Raw genomic sequence first — 24157 nt, 5'->3', positions numbered from 1 at the left:
TGTTAGTTACACCAGTCTTAGAGACCATGTGTCTCTGATGTCATGTCAAAACATTATGTATAGTTACAAGGCAGTCTTAGAGACCATGTGTCTCTGATGTCATGTCAAAACATTATGTATAGTTACACCAGTCTTAGAGACCATGTGTCTCTGATGTCATGTCAAAACATTATGTATAGTTACACCAGTCTTAGAGACCATGTGTCTCTGATGTCATGTCAAAACATTATGTATAGTTACACCAGTCTTAGAGACCATGTGTCTCTGATGTCATGTCAAAACATTATGTATAGTTACACCAGTCTTAGAGACCATGTGTCTCTGATGTCATGTCAAAACATTATGTATAGTTACACCAGTCTTAGAGACCATGTGTCTCTGATGTCATGTCAAAACATTATCTCTGTAACATATAGTTACACCAGTCTTAGTTACACCATGTGTCTCTGATGTCATGTCAAAACATTATGTATAGTTATGTCAGACCATGTGTCTCTGATGTCATGTCTCTGATGTCATGTCAAAACATTATGTATAGTTACACCAGTCTTAGAGACCATGTGTCTCTGATGTCATGTCAAAACATTATGTATAGTTACACCAGTCTTAGAGACCATGTGTCTCTGATGTCTCTTAGAGACCATGTGTCTCTGATGTCATGTCAAAACATTATGTATAGTTACACCTGAGTCTTATAGTTAGACCATGTGTCTCTGATGTCATGTCAAAACATTATGTATAGTTACAAGGTCTCTGATGTCAGTCTTAGAGACCATGTGTCTCTGATGTCATGTCAAAACATTATGTATAGTTACACCAGTCTTAGAGACCATGTGTCTCTGATGTCATGTCAAAACATTATGTATAGTTACACCAGTTAGAGACCATGTGTCTCTGATGTCATGTCAAAACATTATGTATAGTTACACCAGTCTTAGAGACCATGTGTCTCTGATGTCATGTCAAAACATTATGTATAGTTACCTATTACAGAATAGTAGCATAAATTACTACATTGTATGTATAGAATATTCCACCTATTACAGAATAGTAGCATAAATTACTACATTGTATGTATAGAATAATATTACTACATTGTATGTATAGAATATTCCACCTATTACCGAATAGTAGCATAAATTACTACATTGTATGTATAGAATATTCCACCTATTACAGAATAGTAGCATAAATTACTACATTGTATGTATAGAATATTTCACCTATTACAGAATAGTAGCATAAATTACTACATTGTATGTATAGAATATTTACATTGTATGTATAGAATATTTTGGATGAACACATAAATTACTACATTACATGTATAGAATATTTCACCTATTACAGAATAGTAGCATAAATTACTACATTGTATGTATAGAATATTTCACCTATTACAGAATAGTAGCATAAATTACTACATTGTATGTATAGAATATTTTACACCTATTACAGAATAGTAGCATAAATTACTACATTGTATGTATAGAATATTTTGTATGTATAGAATATTCACCTATTACAGAATAGTAGCATAAATTACTACATTGTATGTATAGAATATTTCACCTATTACAGAATAGTAGCATAAATTACTACATTGTATGTATAGAATATTTCACCTGTAACAGAATAGTAGCATAAATTACTACATTGTATGTATAGAATATTCATACCTATTACAGAATAGTAGCATAAATTACTACATTGTATGTATAGAATATTCCACCTATTACCGAATAGTAGCATAAATTACTACATTGTATGTATTTCACCTATTACATATTAAATTACTACATTGTATGTATACACCTATTACAGAATAGTAGCATAAATTACTACATTGTATGTATAGAATATTTCACCTGTACAGAATAGTAGCATAAATTACAGAATATTTCACCTATTACAAAATAGTAGCATAAATTACTACATTGTATGTATAGCATAAATTACTACATTGTATGTATAGAATATTCCACCTATTACAGAATAGTAGCATGTAAATTACTACATTGTATGTATAGAATATTCCACCTATTACAGAATAGTAGCATAAATTACTACATTGTATGTATAGAATATTCCACCTATTACAGAATAGTAGCATAAATTACTACATTGTATGTATAGAATATTTCACCTATTACAGAATAGTAGCATAAATTACTACATTGTATGTATAGAATATTTCACCTATTACAGAATAGTAGCATAAATTACTACATTGTATGTATAGAATATTTCACCTATTACAGAATAGCATAAATTACTACATTGTATGTATAGCATAAATTACTACATTGTATGTATAGAATATTTCACCTATTACAGAATAGTAGCATAAATTACTACATTGTATGTATAGAATATTTCACCTATTACAGAATAGTAGCATAAATTACTACATTGTATGTATATATTCCACCTATTACAGAATAGTAGCATAAATTACTACATTGTATGTATAGAATATTCCACCTATTACAGAATAGTAGCATAAATTACTACATTGTATGTATAGAATATTCCACCTATTACAGAATAGTAGCATGTAAATTACTACATTGTATGTATAGAATATTCCACCTATTACAGAATAGTAGCATGTAAATTACTACATTGTATGTATAGAATATTCCACCTATTACAGAATAGTAGCATATAAATTACTACATTGTATGTATAGAATATTCCACCTATTACAGAATAGTAGCATGTAAATTACTACATTGTATGTGTAGAATATTCCACCTATTACAGAATAGTAGCATATAAATTACTACATTGTATGTATAGAATATTCCACCTATTTTAGAGTAACCTATATTTCACTCTTATTATATAATCCAACTATTACACGTTTGACCTCGTTCTGAGTTTCTAGAATTTAATAAACGGATGTTTCATTATGTCTGTTATGATGGATGTAATGTCTTTTAGAATATTCCATCGACAATACAGGTGTGACTCAACTTAAAAATGAATAGAATACACTTGTGTAACCCTTACATGTATGCGTGGAATATTCCACCTGTTTGCCGTGTTAACAATGATAGCAGCTGAACAATCTTATCATTCCCAACGTTAATGGTTCAGCCTTATCCATGTGAAATGATATATACTGAGCGCAACCTAACACTGGCTAAGGAAAGTACCTAGTACACCGTGTAGATGTGTCCAGTATCCTTACAGCGCCTTAACAATAACAAGTGTGTGACTGTATAGAAATTCTGCTGTTTTCTCGGTTATTGACCGAGTGTACAAAGCTACAGCGCTTCGCTTCGGGACGCTAGCCTGACAGTGTGTGCTGTAGACCGAAATACCCCCGTGTGGGCCTCGCGCATCTACCCGGAATAGGGCGATACGTGTAACAGTCGCGAGCGGCCTGAGGACGAGGGTGGCAGGTCGTTGCCTGCGGACAGTGTTTACCAGAAAAGGATAAGATTATACTGTTATACAATAATAACTATATTTAGATACCACGATATTGACGGAAGACAGTGTTCATTATGTGTAACAAGCACGTGTGCTGTAATTTATAGTGTATTTAAAAGTCTTGTTGTGCTGCTGTTATTTGTAAACATGGAAACTAATATGGAAGTAACACGTTCCAACGGCCACTTGGATCCAGGTACTGCTGCTGGGGACAATGACGTCACGCCCCCATGTGGGTGGTTTTCATTTCATCCTCGTATGTGCCAAAAATTCCGGACCCCCAGATGGCTGCTGTTTTGTTTATGTTGGGTATCCTTTATTCAGGTGAGTAAATGTTGCCTTATGTATCATATGTCCTCTGTATGATTGCAATTGAAATACTCGTTCCGGTAGAGTGATCCCACGTTGTAGTATAAGATGTACGTATGGACCGCAGTAACCTTACTTAACTGTGACCTGCAAAGATTGCAAATGATACAAAGATTGATAACATGCAGGATGATGATTTCTTATTTAAACAAACTTTACGAGTGGTAATCAGAATTCACACTCGTAGTACATGTTCTGGTGGGGAAAACCCCATATAGTTGATAAAACGAGGGAGACGAGATATTGTGTCCCGTGGATGAAGAATGGGTATTATATTGTGTAAATGTAGGTCGGTTTATGTGACTTTTGAATGAGTAATACCGGTTTATTAGGACCAAACGACTTCTTGACCCCATTTCGTGCACGTGGTTACAGCACCCGTCCGCTCGTCTCATTCGGGTTGTTCGGGGTTCGAAACTTATCATTACTTTTATTAATTATATTTTAATCCATTTCATAACCGAATATTTCAGTACACGTACCAGAAGACTGATCTCTTTTGGTATTTGCACCATAATTGAAATGGCTAAGGAAGGTTGTGTAAGTGGATGTCAGAACGTTTTCATCAACTTTGTAACTTTGTAGATTTGGTTTGGTTTATTGTTGATTTATGTCCTATTAACAGCCAGGGTCATTTAAGAACGTGCCAGGTTGGTGGAGGAAAGCCGGATATCTTTCATCACAACTAGTTATAAACGTAGTAGTGACGATTACTACTACATTGTCACCATCATAGAACAATTCTCTACCAGTCTGTGATGTTACGTACACTGTCGTGTTTTCTTTAGAGCTATGTGACGGAATTGCATATCTTGTCGCATGTTTGGAGGAATATGTGTTCTTTTCTGCTTAAACATTTCATTCGAGATGAGACAATGGTAATTTATGTTAAGTAATCGAGCTTCTCAATACTTTTTCTAAATAAAAAAAATCAGGATATTTGTATGTAGGCAGTGTTCTGTATAACGATAGGTCTCGACCAGACAACAGACAACAGGCCCCATATTAGAAATTTAGTCACTCATGAACAAATTACATATTGCACGCGACGAGCGAGTACAGAAAACATTTGTGAATAAGTTGACTTTCATTGTTAATTTTCCAAAACTATCCCCAGATCGTTTAGCTCCGTTTACGGTGCGTAAATTATGTCATGTTCAAGGAATTTGTGTTTAGAATCAAAACTGTGTGATTAGAATGTATACTTCATAATCAGTAGCGTGTTTCACAACAGACAATTTTATGACAGTACGATGATGTAATGGCAGTTTTTACAGCGTTAAGTTATACAAAGTTTCGTCGTCCAGGAGTCATACGTCACGTCATGTGTAAATGTGGCGTGAAAAACAATCATAATTTGGTTTGAAAATTTCATTTAATTTACTCCAAATGTTAAGGAAGGATTTCAACCTTTGTAGGTAAATTTAATACCTGGAAGTTTTGAAGTATTAAACAAAAAGGTAGTATCAGAGTTATAAGTACTGTATCACTGTAGTCATCTTGGCTATCATATCATATGTTTTAGTGCCATGTAGTTACACAAGTAAACAACAAGTGTAGCTATACAAACAACACGTGTAACGGGTACAAACAGTATGTGTAACGGGTACATACAACACGTGTAATGGGTACAAACAATACGTGTAACGGGTACAGACAACACGTGTACCTGTACAAACAACATGTGTAACGGGTACAAACATCACGTGTAACGGGTACTTACAACACGTGTAATGGTAACGAACAACACGTGTAACGGGTACAAACAACACGTGTACCTGTACAAACAATATGTGTAACGGGTACAAACACCAAGTGCAATGGGTACAAACACCAAGTGCAATGGGTACAAACAACATGTGTAATTGGTACAAACAACATGTGTAATGGGTACAAACAACACGTGAAATGTGCACAAACAACACGTGTAACGGGTACAAACAAACAGCATGTGCAATGGGTACAAACAACACGTGTAGTTTTACAAACAACATATGTAAAGGGTACAAACACCACGTGCAATGGGTACAAACAATATGTGTAACGGGTACAAACACCAAGTGCAATGGGTACAAACAATATGTGTAACGGGTACAAACAACATGTGTAACGGGTACAAACACCACGTGCAATGGGTACAAACAACATGTGTAATGGGTACAAACAACAAGTATAATGGGTACAAACAACACTCGTAACGAATACAAACAACACGTGTTTCGGGTACAAACAACACGTGTAACGGGGGTTTCAGTGACATTTACTGTGATAAAGACGTCTAAGGTTACACCAACAAACAGGTGGAGTGCATTGACCAGTTCTAAATTATATTACACACATAAAATGGCGATAAAAAGGTTGTTTTTTCTCTTCTTAATGAATCTAACATCACACAGGTATAAAACCATGTATACTTCTGACTCACAGCGGTCAGGCAATAAAAAAACCCAGACAAATTCAGACACCACATTAACCCATCCGGTAAATGATTGATCGGCATGACACGGTAAAATGTAAGCTTTTAATTCTAGCAAAAGGGTTGGGTTGATAATCAAAAGATCCAGGATGTTGACTGTATTAGCGCGGATGTGAACTCCGCGCCCGTATTGTAGATTAGCCTGAATTCTGTGAAATGCTTAAGGAGGCTGTAGTTGTCATCATTATAAAGCTTTTATTATCGAAGACAAATTAAAATGGAGAACAGACTAAACATACTTAATGTAAAAACAGGGTCAATAACTACGTACAAAATCAGCGTCTAAGTTGGATATTTAAATTCAATATCAGTCTAGAATATGTAACATTTACCAATGGAGTCGATGGCCACAAAACTTAGCTTCCATAATCTTCATCTGCATCTTTTTAACCCTACGTTTGATTGCCGTCTGTTGTCGACATCTTTTTAACCCTACGTTTGATTGCCGTCTGTTGTCGACATCATTTTAACCCTACGTTTGATTGCCGTCTGTTGTCGACATCTTTTTAACCCTACGTTTGATTGCCATCTGTTGTCGACATCTTTTTAACCCTACGTTTGATTGCCGTCTGTTGTCGACATCATTTTAACCCTACGTTTGATTGCCGTCTGTTGTCGACATCATTTTAACCCTACGGTTGATTGCCGTCTGTTGTCGACATCTTTTTAGCCCTACGTTTGATTGCCGTCTGTTGTCGACATCTTTTTAACCCTACGTTTGATTGCCGTCTGTTGTCGACATTTGATTGCCGTCTGTTGTCGACATCTTTTTAACCCTACGTTTGATTGCCGTCTGTTGTCGACATCTTTTTAACCCTACGTTTGATTGCCGTCTGTTGTCGACATCTTTTTAACCCTACGTTTGATTGCCGTCTGTTGTCGACATCTTTTTAACCCTACGTTTGATTGCCATCTGTTGTCGACATCTTAATCTCCTTTTTATTTGTAATATTGTCGTTACACTGAAACAAACCAAAATGATCATCTAATGACAATTTAAAATTGGATCGCAGTAGCCCAAGTAGAAAATTGGTCTATCTAACTTTATCTGAAGTTCAGAGGTGTGTTGTCCGCAATCCTTACCCTGGTCTGTTTGTGTTTCTCGGGTGAAGATCTGAGGTGTGTTGTCCGCAATCCTTACCCTGGTCAGTTTGTGTTTCTCAGGTGAAGATCTGGGGTGTGTTGTCCGCAATCCTTACCGTGGTCAGTTTGTGTTTCTTGGGTGAAGATCTGAGGTGTGTTGTCCGCAATCCTTACCCAGGATAGTTTGTGTTTCTCGGGTGAAGATCTTGGGTGTGTTGTCCGCAATCCTTACCGTGGTCAGTTTGTGTTTCTCGGGTGAAGATCTGAGGTGTGTTGTCCGCAATTCTTACCCAGGTCAGTTTGTGTTTCTCGGGTGAAGATCTGAGATGTGTTGTCCGCAAACCTTACCCAGGTTATTTTGTGTTTCTCGGGTGAAGATCTGAGGTGTTTGTTCAATGAGAGAACTACCAGCTACTACAAGGAAATTAAAACCCGCTATAACAGGAGTTTTCGTTCTATGTCTAAGCGTTGTCCCACCGATGATGTCAGTGTTCTGGCGACGAGATACAACGTTAAGAAAAATAATTCTTTAAGCGTTTAAAGAATGTCATGTGTTGTCACAGTAGCGATTTGAAAGGCCTAAAAGTCAAAAGTGATGACGGTCAAGACTCATATGACCAATGAAGCTGATATGACGTCATGTCATCAAGGAGGTTTATGAATACATATGTTTTGGGAATCCGCTAGACTCATACAACGAGCGAAGTCTAGCGGTGAAAAGTCACGGTAACTAAGGCAGGTAACCCAGTCTACAATGAAATCGACTGTTGAAGGTCTCTAGCTTGACAACGGGCGAAACAATTGTTTCATTATTATAACGTTAAGCAGGGAGCCTTCCAATGATTAACTTCCGGTGACTGATAATAAACTTCCGGTTAAAATCATTATTGTATTGAAATATTGTAGATAATATCGTCCATCATTTTGTTGTTTGTGGAATAGATTGCTTTGATATGATCGGTTTTGTCTGAACTCGGAAAGAGACATGAGAAAGATTGTTAAGTCCCATAGTGTGAAGATACGCGCGGTTTGTTTGCCCGTAACGCGTTTTCATTTTACAAAACAAGACCGACGCATACTTAATATACTTCCTCTCGTCAACGTCATGCACGAGGTATTTTATATATCAGTCATACATAACGTATTGTAAATGTTTATCATGTATCTAACATTCATAATTACACAGATGGGCCACAATTTTTATCAAACGTTTAAACACAATTTTACAAATAATATAGGTTTTTAATCCTCTCGGATTCATCTTCTTCAATGTTAAAGGTATTTATTATGGAAGAATGTTCATGCATTGTCGGTGTTCCTGTAGGCATGAACAGGTCCCATAAACGATACGATTGTCGTTGTCATGGTAACACAATAGTCATATGGTATGTTGTACGAGGAAAAGGTGTATACCGGATGCTTGATGGGTAAATATTGTAAATAAGGAGCTCGTCTCCCACTCAATCATGTTTCCACTGTCGATAGGCCTAGTTGTACCCACCATAAATGTAACAGATTCAATTGATAGCGTTACCAAATTTTCTACCTGTTAGGTCAAGAAACAGGACGGTGTATAAAGGTGTGACTTGCTTTATCAGTTGTACACGCAATCAGCTAGACTCGGCGATAAAAAGACTACTGTCTAAACATTGCCTCGCTTCAGCTGAGCCCGTAAATTTATTTCACACACGAATGCAACGTTATAAGCCAACGATTTGATATAACTGAGTCAATAAAAATGCGAAATTAGCTTTTGAAATTACGAAAAAATGTTGATATATATATATAATATAACTCATCATATGTCGATGTTGTGGTAGAATAATATGATATCATATTTTCAGCCCTTACCAAAAGCAAAAATAAGGCTTGACCAATGGGACGAGTTCAGAAATAAGGCTTGACCAATGGGACGAGTGCAAGAATAAAGCTAGATCAATGGGAAGAGTTCAAAAATAAGGCTTGACCAATGGGACGAGTGCAAGAATAAAGCTAGATCAATGGGAAGAGTTCAAAAATAAGGCTTGACCAATGGGACGAGTGCAAGAATAAAGCTAGATCAATGGGAAGAGTTCAAAAATAAGGCTTGACCAATGGGACGAGTGCAAGAATAAAGCTAGATCAATGGGAAGAGTTCAAAAATAAGGCTTGACCAATGGGACGAGTGCAGAAATAAGGCTAGACCAATGGGACGAGGGCAGAAATAATTCTTGACCAATGGGACGAGTGCAAGAATAAAGCTAGGCTAATGAGACGAGTGCAGAAATAAGGCTTGACCAATGGGACGAGTGCAAAAATAAAGCTAGACCAATGGGACGAGTGCAGAAATAAGGCTAGAGCAATGGGACGAGTGCAGAAATAAGGTTAGAACAATGGGACGAGTGCAGAAATAAGGGCAGACCAATGGGACGAGTGTAGAAATAAGGCCAGACCAATGGGATGAGAGCAGAAATAAGATAAGACCAATGGGACGAGTGTAAAAAGAAGGCCAGACCAATACTACGAGTGCACAAATAAGGCAAAATCAATGGGACGAGTATAAAAATAAGGCTTGACCAAATGGACGAGACCAAAGAAACGTGCTAAAGACCAGTGTGACGAGTGCAGAAAGAAGTCCACAGTCAAAGACAGAAGCTTTCATCGAAGCGAAGACAAAATCTTTGACAAATAGGAAGAGACCAAGAACAGAAGTTGAGACAGATGGGTCGAGTCCAAGAGAAGTCCAGATAGACATAAGATCAGACCAATGGGACGAGTCCAAAGACGGAAGCTCAGACCAATTGGACGAGTCCAAAGACTGAAGCTCAGACCAATTGGACGATTTCACAAACAGAAGCTCAGACCAATGGGATGGGTCCAAAGACTGAAGCTCAGACCAATTGGATGAGTCCAAAGACTGAAGCTCAGACCAATTGGACGAGTACAAAGACATAAGCTCAGACCAATGGGACGAGTCCACAGACAGACGCTCAGACCAATTGAACGAGTCCAAAGACTGAAGTTCAGAACAATGGGACGAGTACAAAGACATAAGCTCAGACCAATGAGACGAGTCCACAGACAGAAGCTCAGATCAATGGGACGAGTACAAAGACTGAAGCTCAGACCAATTGGACGAGTACAAAGGCTGAAGCTCAGACCAATTGGACGAGTACAAAGGCTGAAGCTCAGACCAATGGGATGAGTATAAAGACTGAAGCACAGACCAATGAGACGAGTCGAAAGAATGATACTTAGACCAATGGGACGAGTCCACAGACAGAAGTTCAAAACAATGGTACGCTACGAAAGACAATGATTCGGACCAAAGATCCGAGGCAAAGTTCATGAAATCGTGACCCATTTGGTATTATAGAATGTACTGCATGGCATGCTGGCTTCATACCACAATCAATTCTACTGGTGATATAGTTTTACACTGGAAAATAAATATTCTAGAATTTTGCTTGCTGCCAAAAAGGTATACGCTATACACGTATATTTTGAATCGGTAACCAAGACAAAATGGTAAACTTGGAAACAAGCGGCCATAACCTAAATTTATTTTATCATGTTCGAGTAACAAAATCTGCAATTCAGATTCAACTACTTAATTTATTTCTGCAATGAAATTTCTGTTCAAGATGACGTAGTTATAGACCTTTCTTCAGTCACTGTGCTCCAGCCAGTAGTTTATGGGATAAATCAATAAAGCTTAGAATTCTTTATGCAGCAATTTTAAATACAAAAGAGAGTGCTCTTAGGGCATAATATTTTTATATCTTCAATCTTAATATTATGTAAAACCGTTAAACTTTTTATTAGGAACTTTGAGATATTCAAGACGGGGAGGGGGTTGGGGTGGAATAGTGGAGGTGTTAATTTAACGATGCATCAAAAATGTACACATTGTATCATTTACAAAGTATATTATACGAGTGACATTATATCAAGGTTTTACTGTATATAAACCAGAGACATTATATCAAGGTTTTACTGTACATAAGCGAGGGACATTATATCAAGGTTTTACTGTATATAAACGAGGGACATTATATCAAGGTTTTACTGTATATAAACGAGGGACATTATATCAAGGTTTTACTGTATATAAACGAGGGACATTATATCGAGGTTTTACTGTATATAAATCAGAGACATTATATCAAGGTTTTACTGTATATAAACGAGGGACATTATATCAAGGTTTTACTGTATATAAACGAGGGACATTATATCAAGGTTTTACTGTATATAAATCAGAGACTGTATATAAACGACATTATATCGAGGTTTTACTGTACATAAACGAGGCACATTATATTAAGTTTTACTGTATATAAACGAGGGACATTATATCGAGGTTTTACTGTACATAAACGAGGCACATTATATCAAGTTTTACTGTATATAAACGAGGGACATTATATCGAGGTTTTACTGTACATAAGCGAGGGACATTATATCAAGGTTTTACTGTATATAAACGAGGGACATTATATCAAGGTTTTACTGTTATATAAACGAGGGACATTATATCGAGTTTTTACTGTATATAAACGAGGGACATTATATCAAGGTTTTACTGTATATAAACGAGGGGCATTATATCAAGGTTTTACTGTATATAAACGAGGGGCATTATATCAAGGCTTTACTGTATATAAACGAGGGACATTATATCAAGGTTTTACTGTATATAAGCGAGGGACATTATATCAAGGTTTTACTGTATATAAGCGAGGGACATTATATCAAGGTTTTACTGTATATAAACGAGTGACATTATATCAAGGTTTTACTGTATATAAACGAGGGACATTATATCAAGGTTTTACTGTATATAAATCAGAGACATTATATCAAGGCTTTACTGTATATAAACGAGGGACATTATATCAAGGTTTTACTGTATATAAACAAAGGGACATTATATCGAGGTTTTACTGTATATAAACGAGGGACATTATATCAAGGTTTTACTGTATATAAACCAGAGACATTATATCAAGGTTTTACTGTATATAAACCAGAGACACTATATCAAGGTTTTACTGTATATAAACCAGAGACATTATATCGAGGTTTACTGTATATAAACGAGGGACATTATATCGAAGTTTTACTGTATATAAACGAGGGACATTATATCGAGGTTTTACTGTATATAAACCAGAGACATTATATCAAGGTTTTACTGTACATAAACGAGGGACATTATATCAAGGTTTTACTGTATATAAACCAGAGACATTATATCAAGGTTTTACTGTATATAAACGAGTGACATTATATCAAGGTTTTACTGTATATAAACCAGGTACATTATTTCAAGGTTTTACTGTATATAAACCAGAGACATTATATCAAGGTTTTACTGTATATAAACGAGGGACATTATATCGAGGTTTTACTGTATATAAACGAGGGACATTATATCGAGGTTTTACTGTATATATAGAATTTTTGAACTTTTTATCAACAGAATATGCAGGATATAAGAAAAATGTCATGATCTGATTGGTTTGTCCTCACCAGATATGTGGTGTTTGTGTAGTAAATGTCGGTACATTTAACATTAATTAAATCGAAGTCCTTGAATACTTGTTTATTATGAATTGGTAGATATGTACAGTTTGACTGTAAGTTCATTGACTCTGCTGTGATGTATATCGACTTCATTGGTATCTTTATTAAAGTTCGGAACTTAAATATCGATTTTTATTCCCGTTCTAGAGAGAGAAAGAGAAAAAACTGCACTGAAATGGTGGAGTTGAGATTAAATAGTCCGGAAGTTACCAGAATACACAGAATCGACCTCCGTGAATAAATTGATTATTTGTTTTCTATTTTTACAATTATGTGACATTCAGTGATAATCGTTTGTTTTATCTGTTGTGATACATAAACACAGTTCTATTCACGTGAGGTTTTACCTAAGTGAATGACAGGAACATTATACACTGTAGTACAGTTCACGTGAGGTTTTACACAAGTGAATAATAGGATATTGTGTATGTATGTTGTGTATGTATGTTGTGTATGTATATTGTGTATGTATGTTGTGTATGTATGTTGTGTATGTTGTGTATGTATGTTGTGTATGTATATTGTGTATGTATGTTGTGTATGTATGTTGTGTATGTTGTGTATGTCTATTGTGTATGTATGTTGTGTATGTATGTTTTGTATGTCTATTGTGTATGTATGTTGTGTATGTATGTTGTGTATGTATGTTGTGTATGTTGTGTATGTATGTTGTGTATGTATGTTGTGTATGTATGTTGTGTATGTCTATTGTGTATGTTGTGTATGTATGTATGTTGTGTATGTATATTGTGTATGTATGTTGTGTATGTGTATGTATGTGTATGTATGTTGTGTATGTATGTGTGTATGTATGTTGTGTATGTATGTTGTGTATGTATATTGTGTATGTATGTTGTGTATGTATGTTGTGTATGTATATTGTGTATGTATGTTGTGTATGTATGTTGTGTATGTATATTGTGTATGTATGTTGTGTATGTATATTGTGTATGTATGTTGTGTATGTTGTGTATGTATATTGTGTATGTATGTTGTGTATGTTATGTATGTTGTGTATGTATGTTGTGTATGTATGTTGTGTATGTCTATTGTGTATGTATGCTGTGTATGTATATTGTGTATGTATGTTGTGTATGTTGTGTATGTATGTTGTGTATGTTGTGTATGTATGTTGTGTATGTATGTTGTGTATGTCTATTGTGTATGTATGTTGTGTATGTATATTGTGTATGTATGATGTGTATGTATGTGTATGTATGTGTATGTATGTGTATGTATGTGTATGTATGTGTATGTATGTGTATGTATGTGTATGTATGTGTATGTATATTGTGTATGTATATTGTGTATGTATGTTGTGTATGTTGTGTATGTATGTTGTGTATGTTGTGTATGTATGTTGTGTATGTATGTTGTGTATGTCTATTGTGTATGTATGTTGTGTATGTATATTGTGTATGTATATTGTGTATGTATGTTGTGTATGTTGTGTATGTTGTGTATGTATATTGTGTATGTATGTTGTGTATGTATATTGTGTATGTATGTTGTGTATGTATGTTGTGTATCTATGCTGTGTATGTATATTGTGTATGTATGTTGTGTATGTTGTGTATGTATGTTGTGTATGTATATTGTGTATGTATGTTGTGTATGTTGTGTATGTATGTTGTGTATGTTGTGTATGTTGTGTATGTATGTTGTGTATGTATGATGTGTATGTATATTGTGTATGTTGTGTATGTTGTGTATGTCTATTGTGTATGTATATTGTGTATGTATGTTGTGTATGTTGTGTATATTGTGTATGTATGTTGTGTATGTATATTGTGTATGTATGTTGTGTATGTATATTGTGTATGTATGTTGTGTATGTATGTTGTGTATGTTGTGTATATTGTGTATGTATGTTGTGTATGTATATTGTGTATGTATATTGTGTATGTATGTTGTGTATGTATATTGTGTATGTATATTGTGTATATATATGAAGAAACATGATGCATTCCATCTCTGGAATGATACAAATGTGATGTTACATCACTTTGAGAATGGGGTAAACACGTGACAATGATACGAATGTGATGTTACATCACTTTGAGAATGGGTAAACACGTGACAATGATACGAATGTGATGTTACATCACTTTGAGAATGGGGTAAACACGTGACAATGATACGAATGTGATGTTACATCACTTTGAGAATGGGGTAAACACGTGACAATGAGATTGGTGTTGATTTTCTACATTCCTTTCATTTTATGTAGGAATTCGTTCGTACATATATGTCCTGTACATCGTCACGGTTTTACGCTTTCCGTATCTGATTCAGTCACCCTGATATTTTTCAAATCTTTACAAACCTGATATCTTACGAGTTCATGTTGCCACGACACAGGGTTAAAAAGAAAGATCATGTTTCTATATTTAGAAATTTGTTATCACTATACAGACTTTGTCACGAGGTTTCACACATATAATTTTTTTTATTTAAAAAATAGATCGTACGTTTTCTCTGTGTTGTGAAATAGTACCCATTCCACTGTGGATAGAACATTTGTAACCATCATTTATTCACAAATAATTTCTTTATAAAGTTCCCATTTACATAATCAAACACGAACTCAGGGTTAGTATTAAAAAAATTATCGTGTATTTTTTTTTTATAAAATTTTGATTGAACGAAATCACCTATAAATCTGTTAAACCAACAAATCACTTTTGTTTGAAAACACAAATGATAATCAATGAATCCAACTGGTTATGCCCTAAAGGTCGAACAAGTCATTAACATTGCAGTAGTTAACACATATTGTATACGCTTTGCTTTATCAAACAGACATTTTATAGTTAACACATATTGTATACGCTTTGCTTTATCAAACAGACATTTTATAGTTAACACATATTTATATACAGACATTTTATAGTTAACACATATTATATACAAACAACACATATTGACATTTTATAGTTAACACATATTTTATACGCTTTGCTTTATCAAACAGACATTTTATAGTTAACACATATTTTATACGCTTTGCTTTATCAAACAGACATTTTATAGTTAACACATATTGTATACGCTTTGCTTTATCAAACAGACATTTTATAGTTAACACATATTTTATACGCTTTGCTTTATCAAACAGACATTTTATAGTTAACACATATTGTATACGCTTTGCTTTATCAAACAGACATTTTATAGTTAACACATATTGTATACACTTTGCTTTATCAAACAGACATTTTATAGTTAACACATATTGTATACACTTTGCTTTATCAAACAGACATTTTATAGTTAACACATATTGTATACGCTTTGCTTTATCAAACAGACATTTTATAGTTAACATATATTGTATACGATTTGCTTTATCAAACAGACATTTTATAGTTAACACATATTGTATACGCTTTGCTTTATCAAACAGACATTTTATAGTTAACACATATTGTATACGCTTTGCTTTATCAAACAGACATTTTATAGTTAACACATATTTTATACGCTTTGCTTTATCAAACAGAAATTTTATGGTTAACACATATTGTATACACTTTGCTTTATCAAACAGACATTTTATAATTTACTCGACAGTGGACTCATCCTGTACACGAGTTCTAACATATTTACATCTGTATCCCTGATGGAATATATATGATAGAAAATAATTAATTTGACGCTAACATTTTGATGTGTTTCACTGATCCGCTGCCGGATACAGTTGACATCATTTTACCGCGTGAAGAGATTCGATGGTGTATGGACCAAATACTCAATAAAGGTTACGTAAACATTTATTTTGTTGTGGTTACGACGAGAGGATCCTGGGATACATAGCACGGACTATTCTCTGAAAGCATTACACAGATCCTTGCGCGGTAATATGGCATCGTGACCATCAATAATTTAAATGACTATGCATGGAAAGAGATAAAATATATATGAATGACTTTAAAGCTTATTCACCGTGAACAAACTTTAGGTAGTTAGGCACAGTAGTAGATCTATCAATAGAAATTTCTATCGATTTTAGCCTCAACCTATCGATCAATTTATCGAGAATCAGGATGGTCTACGTGATTATTGTAGCTTCATTTGGCCACACCAGTCCGAATTATCCAACTTTGTCGTCCTACTTCGTACAGACGAAGTATGAACGCCATTATTGATGAAATAGTTTCAGGGGACTGTTCCAGCCCAATATGTGTTTACTTTCCTAATGTGCTTGCTTTAGATAAGGTTTATCGTAATAGGATTCTTACAATTAATAGAAAACTTTGGGAGACAGTTTCCGTTTCCTTGGCAATGTATCAAATTAGGGGTTTGGTTTAAAATGTAAAGGTCAAATGTGTTAGGGTCACTGTTACTATAAATAGAACATTGTTTTTCTATGGTTGACCACACAAGCGACCCATTTCTGTTGATTATTTTCTTGATGTTAAAAACTTTCACATCATGTATAATTAAACTGTATGGTTACATAAGTGAAACATAAAATGGAAATATTCTATCTCGTCACGACATCAACAGCCTAGTAATTACAAAAATCTGTTTTATTTTCAGCTTTTGCGTGTGTTTTGCCTGTCGGACAGTGTCTGTTTTATGTTCGAGTCCAGCTTTGTTGTTGGCGAGCTTTGATCTCCCGTGTATATTTATCGTTTGTGTTGGGATATACATGAATTACTTATAACCATCTCCATCACAATATCACGATGTATCTACACGTAGTCAGGGACACACAGTAACTATAGTCCTAGAATGTGGAAACTTAATTCGCCTCGGACGCGCGTGAGTCAGTATTTTAGTGTAAACACGTCATGAAAAATTACAGATACCTGGGATGGTAGATGCAATATTTAGGTATTCCATAAGAACAGTCATAGATAGGGGTATAAAATTCGCCTTTTGAAGTAAGCAACAAATCTTGTCCAAAGCCGTGTGTCTCGATTTTAAATCATGTGTCTCAGTCCAAGGCTATGTGTCACTGTCTCAGTGCAAAGCCACGTTTCACGGTTTTAAGCCATGTGTCACTGTAGCTATGTGTCTGGCTTCAAAACCACATGCCTCGGTCGAGAGACTTGTGTCTCGGTTCAGAGCAATGTTTGTCTGTCCATGCTAATGTGTCTCGGTTCAAAGTCACGTGACCCTGTCCAAACTCAAGTGTCTCGGTTCAAAGTCACGTGTCTTGGTCCAAAGTCACGTGACATGGTTCTAAGCGATGTGTCTGGATCCAAAACAATATGTCACGGTTCAAACTCACAACTCGGTCTGAAGCCACGTGTCTCGGGCTAACGCCACGTGTCTCGGTTCAAAAAAAGTCTCGATTCGAAACCGCATTTCTAGGTCCGAAGTCACGTGTCATGGTTCGAAGTCATGTGTCTTGGTCCACAGTCACGTGTCTTAGTTCATTACTTGAAACTTGTATTATTTATAGGTGTTTATTGAAGAAACATATTTTCTAGTACTGATATAAACCCTAAACGTGTAGGTGTTCGAAGTGAAAATTAGACCCAGACATACACTATCAGTGACGTAAGTTGATAAACTAATGGATAAAGACTGAACTTGATGCTTTAGGAGCGTCAAACAATTTTACCGACCTACGAGACATTTATATAGAAGACGGTGGTTGTTATATTTACCTAACATACTCAGTACGTCAACTGATTAGTTATACAGGAAGGATTTGTCAAATACGGGATTGTCTCCAATTCAAATAGATTTGTTGGTCCACGGTTATGATGTACAATTCATATACGGTTCCATGCCACACCTTGTAAATCAGTCAATGAAGGCGACACATCAGTTATCAATTTACGTGACAAAGAAATAGAACGATATGAAAATATTGATTGTTTCAACTGACTGTTGAACAAGGAAGAAAATCAGATATAGGGCACCATATATATAGTAATATTTCTTTATTTCTACCTGTCCAAGAGTTCAGTAAGAATGATGGGACTACATTAATGTAAACCTCAGTCGCCTCCTAGGTTTCAACAATTAAGGTCCTTAGTATCGAAACAGCTGTATGATGTATCATCACTGACGAGTCCTAGAAGGACGAAACAGCTGTATGATGTAGCATCACTGACGAGTCCTAGAAGGACGAAACAGCTGTATGATGTAGAATCACTGACGAGTCCTAGAAGGACGAAACAGCTGTATGATGTAGCATCACTGACGAGGCCTAGAAGGACGAAACAGCTGTATGATGTATCATCGAGTCCTAGAAGGACGAAACAGCTGTATGATGTATCATCACTGATGAATCCTAGAAGGACGAAACAGCTGTATGATGTAGAATCACTGACGAGTCCTAGAAGGACGAAACAGCTGTATGACGTATCATCACTGACGAGTCCTAGAAGGACGAAACTGCTGTATGATGTATCATCACTGACGAGTCCTAGAAGGACGAAACAGCTGTGTGGTGTATCATCACTGACGAGTCCTAGAAGGACGAAACAGCTGTATGGTGTAATACCACTAGTGAGTCCTAGAAAAACGAAACAGCTGAATGCTGTAGTCAAATCTATTGTTTTGACACTATTGACAATATTCTAAATTTGTATGAAATGGAGCTATTTACCAAAGTATACTTTATTCAGAGAAATGACGACAAAGCGATCAAAGGAAGATTAGGAGGGATATTTTGTCTGTTTTTAGTTCTTCACATCTGTATTTTAAACCATTTCTGTTTTCTTTGAACAAATACTATAATTTCATATTATATCCATCGGGATACCGTTATCTGGATTGTTACTGCCTATTTGTGACGTTAAAACGCAGGTTAAGATGACTCGTATTTTTTCATATATCTTTCTGATAAACAGGAAGAGTGTAGTCACTTGCTTCTACACTTACGCAATGTCTTTGACCCATTAATAAAATCGAAAGAAAACATGTGAGTTGATTTATTTGTTTTGAGACTAATGAGCTCAAGAAATCTATTGCTCAAATCTATCCCTTACTTGGAGAAATATTATCTTAATTCAAAATCATCGATACGCATTATATATTGGATCAATACTAATTATATATTGGATCAATACTAATTATATATTGGATCAATACTACTAATTATATATTGGATCAATATTAATTATATATTGGATCAGTATTAATTATATATTGGATCAATTCTAATTATATATTGGATCAATATTAATTATATATTGGATCAATTCTAATTATATATTGGATCAATTCTAATTATGTATTGGATCAATTCTAATTATATATTGGATCAATATTAATTATATATTGGATCAATACTAATTATATATTGGATCAATTCTAATTATATATTGGATCAATTCTAATTATATATTGGAACAATACTAATTATATATTGGATCAATATTAATTATATATTGGATCAATTCTAATTATATATTGGATCAATTCTAATTATGTATTGGATCAATTCTAATTATATATTGGATCAATATTAATTATATATTGGATCAATTCTAATTATATATTGGATCAGTATTAATTATATATTGGATCAATATTAATTATATATTGGATCAATACTAATTATATATTGGATCAATACTAATTATATATTGGATCAATACTAATTATATATTGGATCAATACTAATTATATATTGGATCAATACTAATTATATATTGGATCAATTCTAATTATATATTGGATCAATACTAATTATATATTTATATATTGGATCAATTCTAATTATATATTGGATCAATACTAATTATATATTGGATCAATTCTAATTATATATTGGATCAATTCTAATTATATATTGGATCAATACTAATTATATATTGGATCAGTTCTAATTATATATTGGATCAATTCTAATTATATATTGGATCAATATTAATTATATATTGGATCAATATTAATTATATATTGGATCAATATTAATTATATATTGGATCAATTCTATATTGGATCAATATTAATTATATATTGGATCAATACTAATTATATATTGGATCAATACTAATTATATATTGGATCACTATTGGATCAATATTAATTATATATTTGTTTGGCCTTTTCAGGGTATGATTGTGGGTGGATTTACGAGTGTCATCATTTCGAGTGTGGAGCGACGTTTCCAGCTAAGTAGTACGGAATCGGGTCTGATCTCAAGTTTTTACGACATTGCTTCCGTCCTTTGTCTGATGCCTGTCAGCTACTTCGGAGGAATGGGTGTGAAATCTCGATATCTCGGTGTGGGAATGTTGACTATTGGGATAGGTACCATCCTCTTCTGTCTACCTCATTTTACTACAGACAATTACAAAATGGGCACAGATGACTCGAGCATGCTCTGTACGACTTCCGGTGGAACCTTGGTGGAATGTGGCACTTCCGGAAGTCTGTCATATTACAAATATATGTTTTATGTATCCATGTTTATCATGGGAGCTGGAGGCTCACCACTGTTTACACTGGGACCTACATTTCTCGATGACAGTGTACCGGTTAAGTCATCATCAACATACCTAGGTGAGTAGAAGACTTACAGGTAAAAATGGACTAAATAAAACTATCATATCGGGAAATTTCCCTTTCTTGATAGTGACAGTCCTACTTTTCCCCCTTCTGTACTTATATCTTGTACAGTTGATGATTCAAGGTTTTATATCCGTAGGCGACGACTGCTTACGGACAAATTAACCAAAGATTGAACAAAAGACACAAGAGAATAACACCTTTAGGTAAATTAGAGTTAGCTATAGAAGACCCACACGATAGATTAAACTTAAAATCAAAATCACAATTAAACCAAACATGGTTGCGAGAGAAGCGGATTTATGTATATTGTATTACAGTTTTCTTGTTTCAAGGCATCAAAATATTGGACGTGAATTTTTTCTGTGCCACGGCAACCAATGTTTTATTAAATAAATTCACGTATTCATTTCGATCTTTCACTTTCACTTTCGCTATCGTATGGTTTGTACTCCGATATATCTTCCATTCCTTAATCACAAGTTGTGACCATCAAGAACGTATCAATTCTCACTGGTATATGACCCGACCTCGTTGGTCTTGCCCCATATATTTTTATTTTTATATATATTTTTTTATATTTTTACCAGTAAGTGTAATATTTTATCAGTAAGTGTAATACTTTACCAGTAAGTGTAATATTTCTACCAGTAAGTGTAATATTTCTACCAGTAAGTGTAATATTTTTACCAGTAAGTGTAATATTTCCAGTAAGTGTAATATTTTACCAGTAAGTGTAATATTTTACCAGGAAGTGTAATATTTCTACCATTAAGTGTAATATTTTACCAGTAAGTGTAATATTTTTACCAGTAAGTGTAATATTTTACCAGTAAGTGTAATATTTCTACCAGTAAGTGTAATATTTCTACCAGTTAGTGTAATATTTTACCAGTAAGTGTAATATTTCCAGTAAGTGTAATATTTTACCAGTAAGTGTAATATTTCTACCAGTAAATGTAATATTTTACCAGTAAGTGTAATATTTTACCAGTAAGTGTAATATTTCTACCAGTAAGTGTAATATTTTACCAGTAAGTGTAATATTTTACCAGTTAGTGTAATATTTCTACCAGTAAGTGTAATATTTCCAGTAAGTGTAATATTTTACCAGTAAGTGTAATATATCTACCAGTAAGTGTAATATTTTACCAGTTAGTGTAATTTTCTACCAGTAAGTGTAATATTTCTACCAGTAGGTGTAATATTTCTACCAGGAAGTTTTATATTTTACCAGTAAGTGTAATATTTCTACCAGTAAGTGCAATATTTTATCAGTAAGTGTAATATTTCTACCAGTAAGTGTAATATTTCTACCAGTAAGTGTAATATTTCCAGTAAGTGTAATATTTTACCAGTAAGTGTAATATATCTACCAGTAAGTGTAATATTTCTACCAGTTAGTGTAATATTTTACCAGTAAGTGTAATATTTTACCAGTAAGTGTAATATTTCTACCAGTAAGTGCAATATTTCCAGTAAGTGTAATATTTTACCAGTAAGTGTAATATATCTACCAGTAAGTGTAATATTTTACCAGTTAGTGTAATTTTCTACCAGTAAGTGTAATATTTCTACCAGTAGGTGTAATATTTCTACCAGGAAGTTTTATATTTTACCAGTAAGTGTAATATATCTACCAGTAAGTGTAATATTTCTACCAGTAAGTGTAATATTTTACCAATTAGTGTAATATTTTACCAGTAAGTGTAATATTTTACCAGTAAGTGTAATATTTCTACCAGTAAGTGTAATATATCTACCAGTAAGTGTAATATTTTACCAGTAAGTGTAATATTTAAACCAGGAAGTGTAATATTTTACCAATTAGTGTAATATTTTACCAGTAAGTGTAATATTTTACCAGTAAGTGTAATAGTTCTACCAGTAAGTGTAATATTTTACCAGTAAGTGTAATATTTTACCAGTAAGTGTAATATTTCTACCAGTAAGTGCAATATTTCCAGTAAGTGTAATATTTTACCAGTAAGTGTAATATATCTACCAGTAAGTGTAATATTTTACCAGTTAGTGTAATTTTCTACCAGTAAGTGTAATATTTCTACCAGTAGGTGTAATATTTCTACCAGGAAGTTTTATATTTTACCAGTAAGTGTAATATTTTAAGTGTAATAGTTCTACCAGTAAGTGTAATATTTTACCAATTAGTGTAATATTTTACCAGTAAGTGTAATATTTTACCAGTAAGTGTAATATTTAACCAGTAAGTGAAATATTTCTACCAGTAAGTGTAATATATCTACCAGTAAGTGTAATATTTTACCAGTAAGTGTAATTTTCTACCAGTAAGTGTAATATTTCTACCAGTAGGTGTAATATTTCTACCAGGAAGTTTTATATTTTACCAGTAAGTGTAATATTTCTACCAGTTAGTGTAATATTTTACCAGTAAGTGTAATATTTCTACCAGTAAGAGTAATATTTCCAGTAAGTGTAATATTTTACCAGTAAGTGTAATATATCTACCAGTAAGTGTAATATTTTACCAGTAAGTGTAATATTTTACCAGTAAGTGTAATATTTCTACCAGTAAGTGTAATATTTCTACCAGTAAGTGTAATATTTCTACCAGTTAGTGTAATATTTTACCAGTAAGTGTAATATTTTATCAGTAAGTGTAATATTTCTACCAGTAAGTGTAATATTTCTACCAGTAAGTGTAATATTTCTACTTGTTAGTGTAATATTTTACCAGTAAGTGTAATATTTGATCAGTAA

The 24157-nt window shown here is 34.0% G+C and overlaps 1 protein-coding gene across 1 annotated transcript in view; it reads left to right on the top strand.

Moving 5' to 3' along the window:
- Nucleotides 1–3588: 3588 nt before the first annotated feature.
- The window catches only part of LOC132558172 (solute carrier organic anion transporter family member 4A1-like), a 43809-nt gene continuing 23240 nt past the window's right edge, over nt 3589–24157 (top strand). Inside the window, exons 1-2 of the mRNA XM_060222705.1 lie at nt 3589–3765; nt 20962–21412. Coding sequence (XP_060078688.1) covers nt 3589–3765; nt 20962–21412 — 628 coding nt within the window. The remainder of the gene's footprint in view (nt 3766–20961; nt 21413–24157) is intronic.

This window comes from Ylistrum balloti, unplaced genomic scaffold (assembly GCF_031769215.1).
Source record: "Ylistrum balloti isolate Yb309-2 unplaced genomic scaffold, AGI_CSIRO_Ybal_v1 Utg370766, whole genome shotgun sequence".
Classification (NCBI taxonomy): domain Eukaryota; kingdom Metazoa; phylum Mollusca; class Bivalvia; order Pectinida; family Pectinidae; genus Ylistrum; species Ylistrum balloti.
Note: the sequence above shows the minus strand (reverse complement) of the source record. Positions and strands in the feature narration are given on the sequence as shown.